The 12,028-nt window shown below is 39.3% G+C and overlaps 1 protein-coding gene across 7 annotated transcripts in view; it reads left to right on the top strand.

The window, feature by feature from the left end:
* The window catches only part of LOC118360887 (immunoglobulin-like and fibronectin type III domain-containing protein 1), a 46,513-nt gene that overhangs the window by 12,625 nt on the left and 21,860 nt on the right, over positions 1 to 12,028 (top strand). For 3 of the 7 annotated variants that reach the window (XM_035740419.2, XM_052485185.1, XM_052485183.1), the window contains exons 5-17: positions 20 to 159; positions 244 to 343; positions 439 to 483; positions 951 to 1,010; positions 4,874 to 4,916; positions 6,062 to 6,251; positions 6,565 to 6,678; positions 7,128 to 7,290; positions 7,399 to 7,671; positions 7,940 to 8,374; positions 8,608 to 8,694; positions 9,306 to 9,368; positions 9,597 to 9,701. In XM_035740419.2, coding sequence (XP_035596312.1) covers positions 20 to 159; positions 244 to 343; positions 439 to 483; positions 951 to 1,010; positions 4,874 to 4,916; positions 6,062 to 6,251; positions 6,565 to 6,678; positions 7,128 to 7,290; positions 7,399 to 7,671; positions 7,940 to 8,374; positions 8,608 to 8,694; positions 9,306 to 9,368; positions 9,597 to 9,701 — 1,818 coding nt within the window. The remainder of the gene's footprint in view (positions 1 to 19; positions 160 to 243; positions 344 to 438; positions 484 to 950; positions 1,011 to 4,873; positions 4,917 to 6,061; positions 6,252 to 6,564; positions 6,679 to 7,127; positions 7,291 to 7,398; positions 7,672 to 7,939; positions 8,375 to 8,607; positions 8,695 to 9,305; positions 9,369 to 9,596; positions 9,702 to 12,028) is intronic. The other 4 variants (XM_035740422.2, XM_035740420.2, XM_052485184.1 and 1 more) reach the window with 3 other exon arrangements.

Below are 12,028 nucleotides of genomic sequence, written 5' to 3'. Positions count from 1 at the left end.
GTTTTTGCACATCATACAGGTAAATTAGCCATTTTCAAAGCCAATGTGTGTGGGGATCCCAAACCAGAGGTGACTTGGGGAAGAGCTAAGGGGGATATGTCAGACACAGAAACATTTCAAAAGAAATATGATGAAGCTACTGGTGAATACACTTTAGAGGTGAGTCTAACCTTATGCACAAGAGTATGCATATAACCTATGAATCTGTTCAGTTGTGATTAAACAGTTAATTTATTTCACCAGATTCACAGAGTGTCTGGAGAGGAGGCAGACACTTACAAATGCTATGCTATCAATGAATATGGCAAAGCTATTTGCACTGCAGCATTGAATGTGATTGAGGGTGAGAATGTTTGTTTCTTTACACTTCATATAACTTACTTGTATGATCAGTTGAGTCCTTGTATTTTGATGCTAACCCTAAACGTCTGTTATTAGTTGGATTCAAGAAGAAGAAGGCCATGGAGCAGTTAGAAGACATAGGTGGGTATTTTCATTCATTCATCCATCCATCCATCCATGATTAAAGGTTTTTTTAAACTACAAAAGAGTATTTGGAGAAGGAGACTTTTCAATCCGTGGCCTAATATTTTTACCTGTTCTCTAAAAAAACAGCATTGTTTATGGAAACCATTTTTTAATTTTGAAAGCACATTTAATCATTGCATGTATGTGTTTGCTTACCATGTCATGTGGTACTGTTGATCATTTGCCAACAAGTATCACTTTTAGGATGCAGTCATTCAATAGGTTTTGGCACCAAACATTTGTTTGCTGCTCCACTAGTTTCACTCTGTTAATCATGCTTTTTGTGTTTTAATGTTACTCCTACAAATTGCACATATGTTATTATTAGGATGGCTATTCCTATGTTAAAAGTAATGATTAGAACTTACCTTTGATTCCTCGTAATTTAAGAGGTGAAATATTTGTTCCCTTGTCGTGCTCAGGAAGGGGGCGTGTCAACCAGAACTTCGTTCGTCCATGTGTTCGTCCATCCTTTGTGTTGGGTAATGCCCAGTTGGCTAAATCCCAGTGGGAGAGCAATGTGTACCCTGTTTATTCAATACTTAGGCATGGTTCTACACTAATAATTGAAGTGTGTATTTATGGCAATTGTGTGTGCTTGTATTACCTGAATGTATTTTTGTGGCCCTCTCATGGGCCACAAAATCCATTTTTTTCATTCCATTATTTGTTGATTTGTTGCAAAGGTAGGCTGATATTCAAACGTGAGGCCTTGATGGAAACATATGTAAGCTCTGTCATTCCTGTTGCAGCCAGACAGGGGACAGGTTGCTACATGGCTATTATCCGGCATTATTAAGTCCTTATAATCTTGGTTTAGATTTATGCTTACTTATTATTTGATTTCTGTCCAATTTATGTTCCTGTCTGTTCATCGTCACGTTTATTGTTTTATATTAACGTCATGTAGCCCAAAGCCATTCAAACACATTTGTCTCTCAACTTCCGGCTCATTGACAAATGCAAAACATTGTTCAATATGAACTAAAATGGTCATTTTAAATTAAGTAAAATTGTGGGACTTGCTTTAGCTCTTTAAAATTATTTTTGTGGTTGTGGATGACATTTTCAGATGTTGTATTTAAAAAACAGAGAAGAAGAAGACATAGATTTCATACACCAGCTCTGGAACGGCTTGCGTATCACTGATTTAGACATCACTTCTCACAAGGCCATTTTGTGTGATTCTTTCACAAGACTCTGACATTAGCCATAGTCATATATAACGTGTAATGGCATAACACAATAGATTACATTAACTGGAATGTTACTCTCACTCCTGGTTACACAAAAAGAGCTGTGCGCAAACTGGACCCAAAAATATTCTAATGAGTTGCCGCCCCCAACATTTGAATTATCACTCATAGAGCAAAGAACACTTTTGTGAACTGCAAATAATCATTTCAGGGCTCAAAGGGATATTATTTGAGTCATTATGATTCCACATCTTTCCCAAAGAATCCTTGAGGAACCCTATTTTCTTTGTGTATATAGTGCATTCGGAAAGTATTCAAACCCCTTGACCTTTTACACATTTTGTTACGTTACAGCTTTATTCTAAAATGTATTACATTTTTGCAAAATCTCATCAATCTGCACGCAATACCCCATAATGACAAAGTAAGAACAGGTTTCAAACATTTTTGCAAATGTATTAACAATAAAAAACAGAAATACCTTATTTACATAAGTATTCAGACCCTTTGCTATGAGACTCGAAATTGAGCTCAGGTGCATCCTGTTTCCATTGAACATCCTTGAGATGTTTCTGCAACTTGATTGGAGTCCACTTTTGGTACATTAAATAGATTGGACATCATTTGGAAAGGTACACACACGTCTATATAATGTCCCACATTTGACAGTGCATGTAAGGCCAAAATCCAAGCCATGAGATTGAAGGAATTGTCCGTAGAGCTCTGACACAGGATTGTGTCAAGGTACACATCTGGGGAAAGGTACCAAAACATTTCTGCAGCATTGAAGATCCATAACTACAGTGGCCTCCATCATTCTTAAATGGAAGAAGTTTGGAACCATCAACACTCTTCCTAGAGCTGGCCGCCCGGCCAAACTGAGCACTTGGGGGAGAAGGGCCTTGGTCAGAGCGGTGACCAAGAATCTGATGGTCACTCTGACTGAGCTCCAGAGTTCCTCTGTGGAGATGGGAGAACCTTCCAGAAGGACAACCATCTCTGCATCACTCCACCAATCAGGCCTTTATTGTAGAGAGACCAGACGGAAGCCACTCCTCACTTAAAGGCACATGACAAGATTCTCTGGTCTGATGAAACCAAGATTGAACTCTTTGGCCTGAATGCAAAGCGTCACATCTTTTGGAACCTGGCATCATCCCTATGGTGAAGCATGGTGGTGGTAGCATCGTGCTGTGTGGATATTTTTCAGCGGCAGGGACAGGGAGGTGTTAAGAATCAGCTCATAGCCCATAACAAAGAGGGAGACAACAAGGAGATAAAGAAATTACAAACATGTTTATTAAATAAAGTAAACTATATCCAAGTAACAATTGTGTGTAGTCAGTAGTGTAAGTGAGTAGATGATGATAATGAGGGATGTTGAGAGATGCCAAAACAAAGGAACACAAAGAAGCCCCAAAATGCCACAACCAAAAACAACAGTGTGTCTGCGTGGAGAGAGTCTCCTCAATGTATGGGGGAATTTATCCCATTTCACTGACAACACTCCCAGCTCCACACTCCGACATCCTATTCAGGAAAACAAGATCAAAGAGAAAGAATTTGGCAGACAGACTGGGAGGGTCATCACACAGAATTGAGGGATAGATTAACGGAGCAAAGTACAGAGAGATCCTTGATGAAAACCTGCTCCAGAGCGCTCAGGACCTCAGACTGGGGCGACGTTTCACCTTTCAATAGGACAACGACCCTAAGCACACAGCCAAGACAACACAGTAGTGGCTTCGGGACAAGTCTCTGAATGTCCTTGAGTGGCCCAGCCAGGGCCCAGACTTGAATCCAATCGAACATCTCTGAAGAGAATACAGGTGTGCCACGCTTGTAGAGTCATATCCAAGAAGACTCTAGGCTGTAATCGCTGCCAAAGGTGCTTCAACAAGTACTGAGTAGGGGTCTGAATGCTTATGTAAATGTAATATTTTAATATTTTAGTTTATTTTTTATAAATTCGCAAAAAAATCTAAAAACCTATTTTTGCTTTGCCATTATGGGGTATTGTGTGTAGATTGATGAGGGGGGCGGTTTAATTAATTTTAGAATAAGGCAGTAACGTAACAAAATCTAGAAAAAGTCAAAGGGTCTGAATACTTTTCGAATGCACTGTATTTACTTTGTACATATTTGACATACTTTTGCTACTGCTTATTTACCTACATCACATTAAACAGTAACCACCTCACCATGGGCATTGCACAACTACTCTAAAGCTACACTGGAGCAGTGAGAAAACAGTTTGTTATTTATCTGCTACATTGGAATCAATACTTTTTGCTGAGGTGAGTAGAGTGAGGCATTTTATCCTGTTGTTCTCGGGCGTGAGCTGCATGTTGAAATCTAGAACCAAAGCGTAATCTTGCGAAGCCGATGGGCATACACCTGTTTTCATTTAAATGAATATGATGTATCCTGCTCTGCAAACATGAATCTGGTTTAGCTGCCCTGTTACCATCTAGTTTCCTCCTTACTGAACCCTCCACCACCAATAGCACCATTTTTAGACATTTGGATACATACTCCACAATAGATCATCCATACTGTAGATGTTCAAACTATCAAACTCCGGGTAGTGAGTAGTTGGTTGAATAGTTTGTTGACAGTTGAACATCTATTTGGGTCTATCCAAATAAGGTGTTACTAGAACCAGATATTTAATGTGACTACCCACTGGGCACAGACATCAGTTCAACATTTAGTTTGATTTACATTTGTTTGAGTTGTCAGCTAATGTGATTTCAACATGAAATACCCCCAAAAAGATGAAATTCGCTTACATTGATAACTTTTTGCAAATCCAATCAGTTTTCCATGTTGATTCAACATCATCACATTTGTTTATTTTGTCAAAATAATGTGGGAGCAACGTTGATTCAACTAGTTTTTGCCCAGTGAGTATTCTGCAGTGGAGCCTAGTATGAGGAGATATAGCACGACTTGCTCATTGTATTGGCTGGAATGGAGTAAATGGAAAGTGGTTTCCATATGTTTGAGGTGTTTGATACGGTTCCATTTATTCCATTCCAGCCAATACAATGAGCCCATCCTCCTATAGTTCCTCCCACCAGACTCCAATGGTATCTTCTCACTTTACATTAAGTTGGGTAACATTGAGCGTCCTTTATTTTGTTTAGGTTCAGTAGATCCAGCAGAGTTCAGGAAATTGCTCAGAAAAAGGTAAGATATGAGACGATCATGATATCATGATATCAGTAACCAAACCCTTCTATTTACATTACATGTATTTGTAAACAGGGACCTCTGTGCCTGACAAAACAGTGCGATGGGATGACCACAATGCTTACAAATGGGGAAACTAAGCTCAGTGGAGGCTCTTCGGAGGAGTAAGGGGAGAACCAGAAAAATGTAAATAGTGAAACATTAAAGAAGTTATCCTTTTTTAGATAAAACTATACTAAATTTAATCACGTCACTAAATAATTGATTCAAACACACGGTTTTGCAATGAAGGTCTTTAGTAGCCTCAGCAGCATTCTGTAGGGTATTGACTTCAATACAAAACCTATGAGGCTCATGGTTCTCAGCCCCTTCCATAGACTTCCACAGTAATCTATCAGAGTTCTTGCAGCATGAACTGACATGTTTTCCACCCAATCAAAGGATCAGAGCATGAATCTAGTACTAAAAGCATATGCTACAGCTAGTGCATGAAATGTGGTGAGTAGTTGACTCAAAGACAGAGAAAGTCAATATTTGAACAGTTTTGAACAAATTAATTTATTCCATAGTAGCTAGCTAACAGAGAGGGGTGGTATGTTAGCTAGCTGGCTATGGCTATCCAACACTGGAATGCTACCAAGATAAGCTTTTGGTTTTATTCATTTATTGCCACCGGAGCCCGCCAGTGTAACTGCTAAACTGATTGCTGCTGAGTACACTTTACTGCATGATTGAGCGACTTTACTAACGTGTTAGTTCTTGTAGCTATGTTGACTATGACCTGACAATGATGTAGGCTGTGTGTAATAGTTAGCGGTCAGGATATGAAGGTTTGACTTGGAAAGGTTTTCATTCTTAAACTTTCATTCACAGTTTAGTTTGTAGCAAACTCATGATGGGTACAGGGACAATTCTAGTATCATGTAGTAACCTAAACCTATCGATGTTACATTGAGCTAGGTGAATGGAATATGAATGACAGTCATCCAATATGCCGTACTAGAAAAAAGGCCATGCTAATAAAGCAAAAATCATCCTAATCCTTTTAAATGTCAACGACCACCATTGACGAAGATCCTACAGAATATGGTATATGGTTTTGTACCAATACTCAAGCCATGCTTCTGTCATGTTTCAACCAGGAAGGGAGTGGACAAAGAGGAAGCTGTGAAAGAACCTGGAGAAATCGATGAAAGGTTCTGGGAAATCATCATGAGTGCAGACAGGAAGGACTATGAACGAATCTGCGCTGAGTTTGGTGTCAAAGACTTCCGTGTAATGCTGAAGAAACTCAGTGAGAAGAAAAAGGAGAGACAGGAGGAACAGGCCCAGGTTTGAGAATTGGGCACATTCAGTATGTGCAAAACGTCTTCTGTGTGTACTGTTTTTGGTCATATAATGTAGCTCATGGCTTGTGTGAAAACCTACATGACCAGTATGAACCTCATGATTCATAGTGTCTGAAATTAATTGAAGTGTAACTAGTTAACTACATTAAGTCATTGTGGCAATAGCCTTAACCTATCATTTCATCCTCGTGATTTTAAACTCCATTTCTCTCCACTCCCCTCCCTCTCATCCATTATTTTCTCTCCACCCTTTTCCTCGTGGTGATCTTCCAAACCATCTGCCATCCCTTCCTCAGTATATTGAGACCATCAATAACCTGAAACATATTGATATTAAAGGAGTAGGCATTGCTTCGTTTGAGTTTGACCTTGAGCTCAAAGACCTCTCCAGTAGGATTTTCCTCTACAAGGTGAGACATCTAGAAGTTGACCTCTGATTCAGATTCCACATGAGGCAAAGGTATCATTATACATAATTTAGCTTTTATCTCAACTTACACAACAAACTTGTCATTCAACATTGTACAACATTTTAATGGATGACAACTGCCTTAAAGGAAAGACTGACATTGCACAATTAAAACAGAATTTGTCACCTTCTTTCTTGTAAGGCAATAGTATCTCCTTTAAATTTCTCACCCAAAGTTCCAGGCATATAATTACATTTTCTATGGTTCCAGAGTAACTTCATCCCATTATCATTTTGCCATGATATCCATGTCAAAACATGTAAATTGTCATACACCCCATCAACTATGAGGATTTTAGTTTTTTCTTTTTTTAAATTGATGAAATGAACTGAATTTGAACTCATATCTGATAGTAGCTGTCACTGTGTGAACTCTGTATCATCTTGCAGGATGGTGTAATGATTCCCTATAGTGATGAAGAAGAAATGAAACACAGCTTAAAGACTGTTGGGAAGAAGTTAATCTTCAGTGTGCGGGACCTTAAGGCAGAGGATGCTGGGCTCTATCAGGTGGATGTTGAGGAGGTCAATCTGTTCTCTACAGACTTCAAGAGTAAGATGAGCACAGAGTGATTATGAATAGCATTCCTTTTTGATAGAAGATAATAAACTGTCCTTATTTATTCCCATGAGCTTGTTCCATTTCCCCTTTTACTCCCAGTTCCCACAGTGGATTTCATTGTCAAGATCCAGGAGGTGAAGGCCAAAGAGAGAGAGGATGCTATGTTTGAGTGTGTCCTGTCACAACCCTGTCCCAGAATCAAATGGATGGGCAAGAATGCCACTCTGGAGGAGGGAGAGAAATACACCATAACTGTATCCGAAGACAAGCTGATCCACAGACTGCTAATAAAGGACTGTAGCCAGCTGGACAAGGGTATCTACTCTGCTGCGGCAGGAATCAAGACATGCAGTGCCTGGCTGATAGTGGAAGGTAACATTACATCTTCATATCTTGCACAATATGTAATGTTTCAGATGAAGGAAACAGCAGATTGATTCATTTTTGGTTGAACAACATATACTATTCACCTCGCTAACTCAGTTCTGGTCTCATGACAGATTTGAGAGGTACTATGTCTTCTCAACACTTATCGAAATGTTCCATATCAATAATCATTTTAATAACCATGCTCACTGAGCACCTTGTACAGTATTCCCCTATCTCTCCCTTTCTCTCACCCGCTCTCTTTCTCTCTCAGCTGACAGCGACCCTGCTTCCCATGGTAAAAAGAAGACGCGAAAAACAACCCAGGCTGGTGGAACAGGGTTGGATCTGGGGAAACTGGCTCAAGAGCAGCAGGAAAAACTGGCGAAGGAAAGGCAGGAGCAGATCGACGCTGCAAACAAGGCCAGAGCGGAAGAGGAGAGGCTTGCCCGAGAGGCACTCCTGGCACCCCCTCCTCCTGACACTGGGGATGGAGACAGTGGGGAAGGCGGAGACAGTGGGGAAGGCGGAGACAGTGGGGAAGGTAAAGACACCGGAGATGGAAAAAACAAGTCTAAAAGTGGATCAAACAAATCCAAAGATGGTGGCAAATCAGTTAGCAAATCAGTTGGCGAAATGAAAGACTCTGAAAAGGAAGGAGATGACAAGAAGAACAAGAAATCCACTGATGATTCTGACAAAGGCAAAGGTAAGACGAATGATAGCCCTATTATAAACACATTGGACATATATGTTATATACTGAAAAAGAAAAAGGAAAGTAATAGGGTCGACTTTGAAAAATATGGTATAATGAAAAGGATAACACATTGTCACAACATCCTATGTTAATAGAAATGTACAATATGTATTCAGGTGTATAATGGTTTATGCATTTTTGACGATATTTCAAATTGACAACTGATACAATAATTACTGATAGGATCATCAAACAATGGCATTGACCCAAATGCAAACGTGGAAGGAGATGGAGACAGTAAGGGACCACTTATACCAGACGCAGTCATTGGTAAGAAACACACTGAGACACCTTGGCTACTGCATGGAGGTAGTCTCTAAAATCTCAGATGCATCTTAATGAATTAACAAGTCACCTTAGGATTGCATTAAATGATAAACACTAAAAAAACATTTTACTTTATTTACATTTTCTACATTTTAACATAACTTACAGTAATTTAACTTAGAGTAACATGCAGTAATAAACTTACAGTATCATTTGTATTCCACTTGACATCAAGTGATTAACCAGAATTGCAGTTTACTTAACCACAGATATCAAGCAAAATACATTTGATAAAACCCACCTTAAAATAGTACACTAATGTCAAAAATAGTAAATACTTGAAATATTGAATCTCATGCATGAAATGATAAACATTTGTATAACAGGTTCTTCTGTCCACAACGGTATGTTATGTCTCATTGACTTATTCAAGTCTGTGTAGAACATTTGTTCTTGTTAGTAACACTTTACATGAAGGAATTACTTACCTAAAAGTATTTTAAAGGTTGTGTAAGTAGTTTATACTATATCATCTATATAAACAAATAATTAACCATTAATAAACAACTTGTAAACCCCTTTTTTTAAATCATTTTATGTATGTAAAATCAAAGATGCTGAGAAGGAAAGAGATGACAAGTACAAGAAATCCACTGATGTTTCGGACAAAGGCAAAGGTAAGACAAATGATATCTCGATTATAAACACATTGGACACATGTTATATACTGTACTTGAAAAGATAATGTATATAGACGACATAGAAAAATAATGTATAATGAAAAGGATAACACATTGGCACAACATCCTACATTAATAAGAATGTACAATATGTATTCAGGTCTACTGTATAATGGTTTATGCATTTTTTACAATATTTCAAACTGATATAATAATTGCTGATAGGAGCATCAAACAATGACATTGACCCAAATGCAAACGGGGAAGGCGATGGAGACAGTAAGGGACGTAAGGGCCATACTGGTCCACTTATACCAGACACAGTCATTGGTAAGAAACACACTGAGACACCTTGGCTACTGCATGGAGGTAGTCTCTAAAATCTCAGATGCATCTTAATGAATTAACAAGTCACCTTGGGATTGCATTAAATGATAAAAATGGAGAAAAAAAATGAAAATATTATTTTAATTTGTCAACATTTGAACTAACCGTACAGTAATTTAACTTAGAGTAACATGCAGTAATACAGTTACAGTATCATTTGTATTCCACTTGACATCAAGTGGTTAAACAGTATGCAGTTTACTTAACCATAGTTTTAACAAGCAACATGTATTTTATAAATAAATTAAAACTAAAAATAGTATATAGTTAAAATATTGAATCTCATCCATTATTTTCTAACAAGTTCTTCTGTTCACATGTGTATGTTATCTCTCTGTGACTTATTCAAGTCTGTTCGTATAGAACAGTTTGTTCTTATTAGTAACACTTTTAACAACCCGTTTAATATATCTAAGGGACTGTTTTGGACCTGGTACCGGGTCCAGACAGTTTGGTTACCTCCCACTCCTTGCTTTGGCCATATTCATAGAGTATGCATTGTAGGTAAAGTCACAAAAAGCTCAAACTTTTAGTGTGTATGGAAAAGGTACACCCTAATGGTCATTGTAAAGCAGTGGTCACCAACCGGTCGATTGCGATCTCCAAGGCCTTTCTAGCCAATCGCCAAACATTTCTGTAAAAACCCAACGATAAAGCCTTGTGTTACTATTTTTTTTATTAGTCTCGAGCTGTTGGTGGTAGGTGCAGCCAATTCAGAAGCCCTGCGCGCCGGGTAAGCAAACTGTTGAAATTTCATGTGTCTGAAGGTACAAACTCTGCCTTCCCGGTGGGCCTGGAGAGGAAATCAAGTACACTATGCTACCGCTGGCCAATCAGATTGTTCAGATATCCGAGTCTGCAGTAACGTAGCAGGCATAAAAGAAAGCTACAAGAAAATAGATACTGTGAGATTTCAAAACTTTAAAAAACATGTCTAGAGAGAGACTGTCAACGAATACAGCAAAGAACTGCTGTTTTTTTGAGTGAGTTCATGTTTAACACTTTGTATTCAACACTTTTATAAGCCATAAAATGCGCGTTCTTCCTATTTCCACTCAGCGCTACAAGCAGTGCAGCAGTAATGAATGATTAGGAAAGTATTGTTGTTGTTATTGCGTTGTTGTTATTGTAACGACCCTGGGTTTATAAGCGCGGAAATCGACTCTGCCGCACGAGCATGCTTTTGCGGCACAGTCGATAGCGCGCCGGACCTCGGGCTAGAAGGTCGAGGGTCCGAGACCTGCTCCCTGCTGTTTCATAACATTGGTGTCAGAAGTGATCGGACCTTCCATCCACGACAGTGCGTGTGCCGGTGAGCGCGTTCCTGTAATACGTAGAGTCGCAAGCTTGCGCGAGGACGCGCTCTTTGAAAGGAGGGAGTAGTGTAACGACCCTAGGTTTATAAGCGCGGAAATCGACTGCTGCACGAGCATGATTTTGCAGCACAGTCGGTAGCGTGCAGGACCTTGGGCTAGAAGCGAGACCTGCTCCCTGATGTTTCATTACATTATTATTAGCGGCTTGGGTCTTTTTTAATTTCAAGGAATATTTCACTTTCTCTGTTCATATGAGTAACAACATGAATTTCTGTATGAGGCAGAAATAATATGGTGCGACTCCAGTTTCGCCATCAGCTGGAAGACGGTGTCCCTTTTTGGTCAGTGTCAGTGGAGGAAAGGGAGAGTGGAGTGTGTTGAGAACCCTACACGGAACGCACGCTTGCGCCATCATGCATAAGTGTGTTTTGTCCCCCCACACCAAACGCAATCACGGCATGCAGGTTAAAATATCAAAACAAACTCTAAACCAATTATATTAATTTGGGGAAAGGTCGAAAAGCATGAAACATTTATGGCAATTTAGCTAGCTAGCTTGCACTTGCTAGCTAATTTGTTCTGGGATATAAACATTGAGTTGTTATTTTACCTGAAATGTACAAGGTCCTCTACTCCGACAATTAATCCACACATAAAACGGTCAACAGAATCGTTTCTAGTCATCTCTCCTCCTTCTAGGCTTTTTTTGGGTATAACCAATGAGGAGATTGCACGTGGGTACCTGCTTGTATAAACCAATGAGGAGATGCGAGAGGCATGACTTGCAGCACGATCTGCGTCACAAATAGAACTGACTTCTATTTTACAGGCTGACGACACAGCTCGCGTTGCGAGCAGTGCAAAATAGAAGAAATCTATGTTATTCAATTACTGCACCCACACTGCTCGCGCGCACGCGCGCCAATGAGCGTCTGCATTGCTAACGGCTAAAAT

The sequence above is a fragment of the Oncorhynchus keta genome, chromosome 28 (assembly GCF_023373465.1).
Source record: "Oncorhynchus keta strain PuntledgeMale-10-30-2019 chromosome 28, Oket_V2, whole genome shotgun sequence".
In the NCBI taxonomy this organism is placed as follows: Eukaryota; Metazoa; Chordata; class Actinopteri; order Salmoniformes; family Salmonidae; genus Oncorhynchus; species Oncorhynchus keta.
Note: the sequence above shows the minus strand (reverse complement) of the source record. Positions and strands in the feature narration are given on the sequence as shown.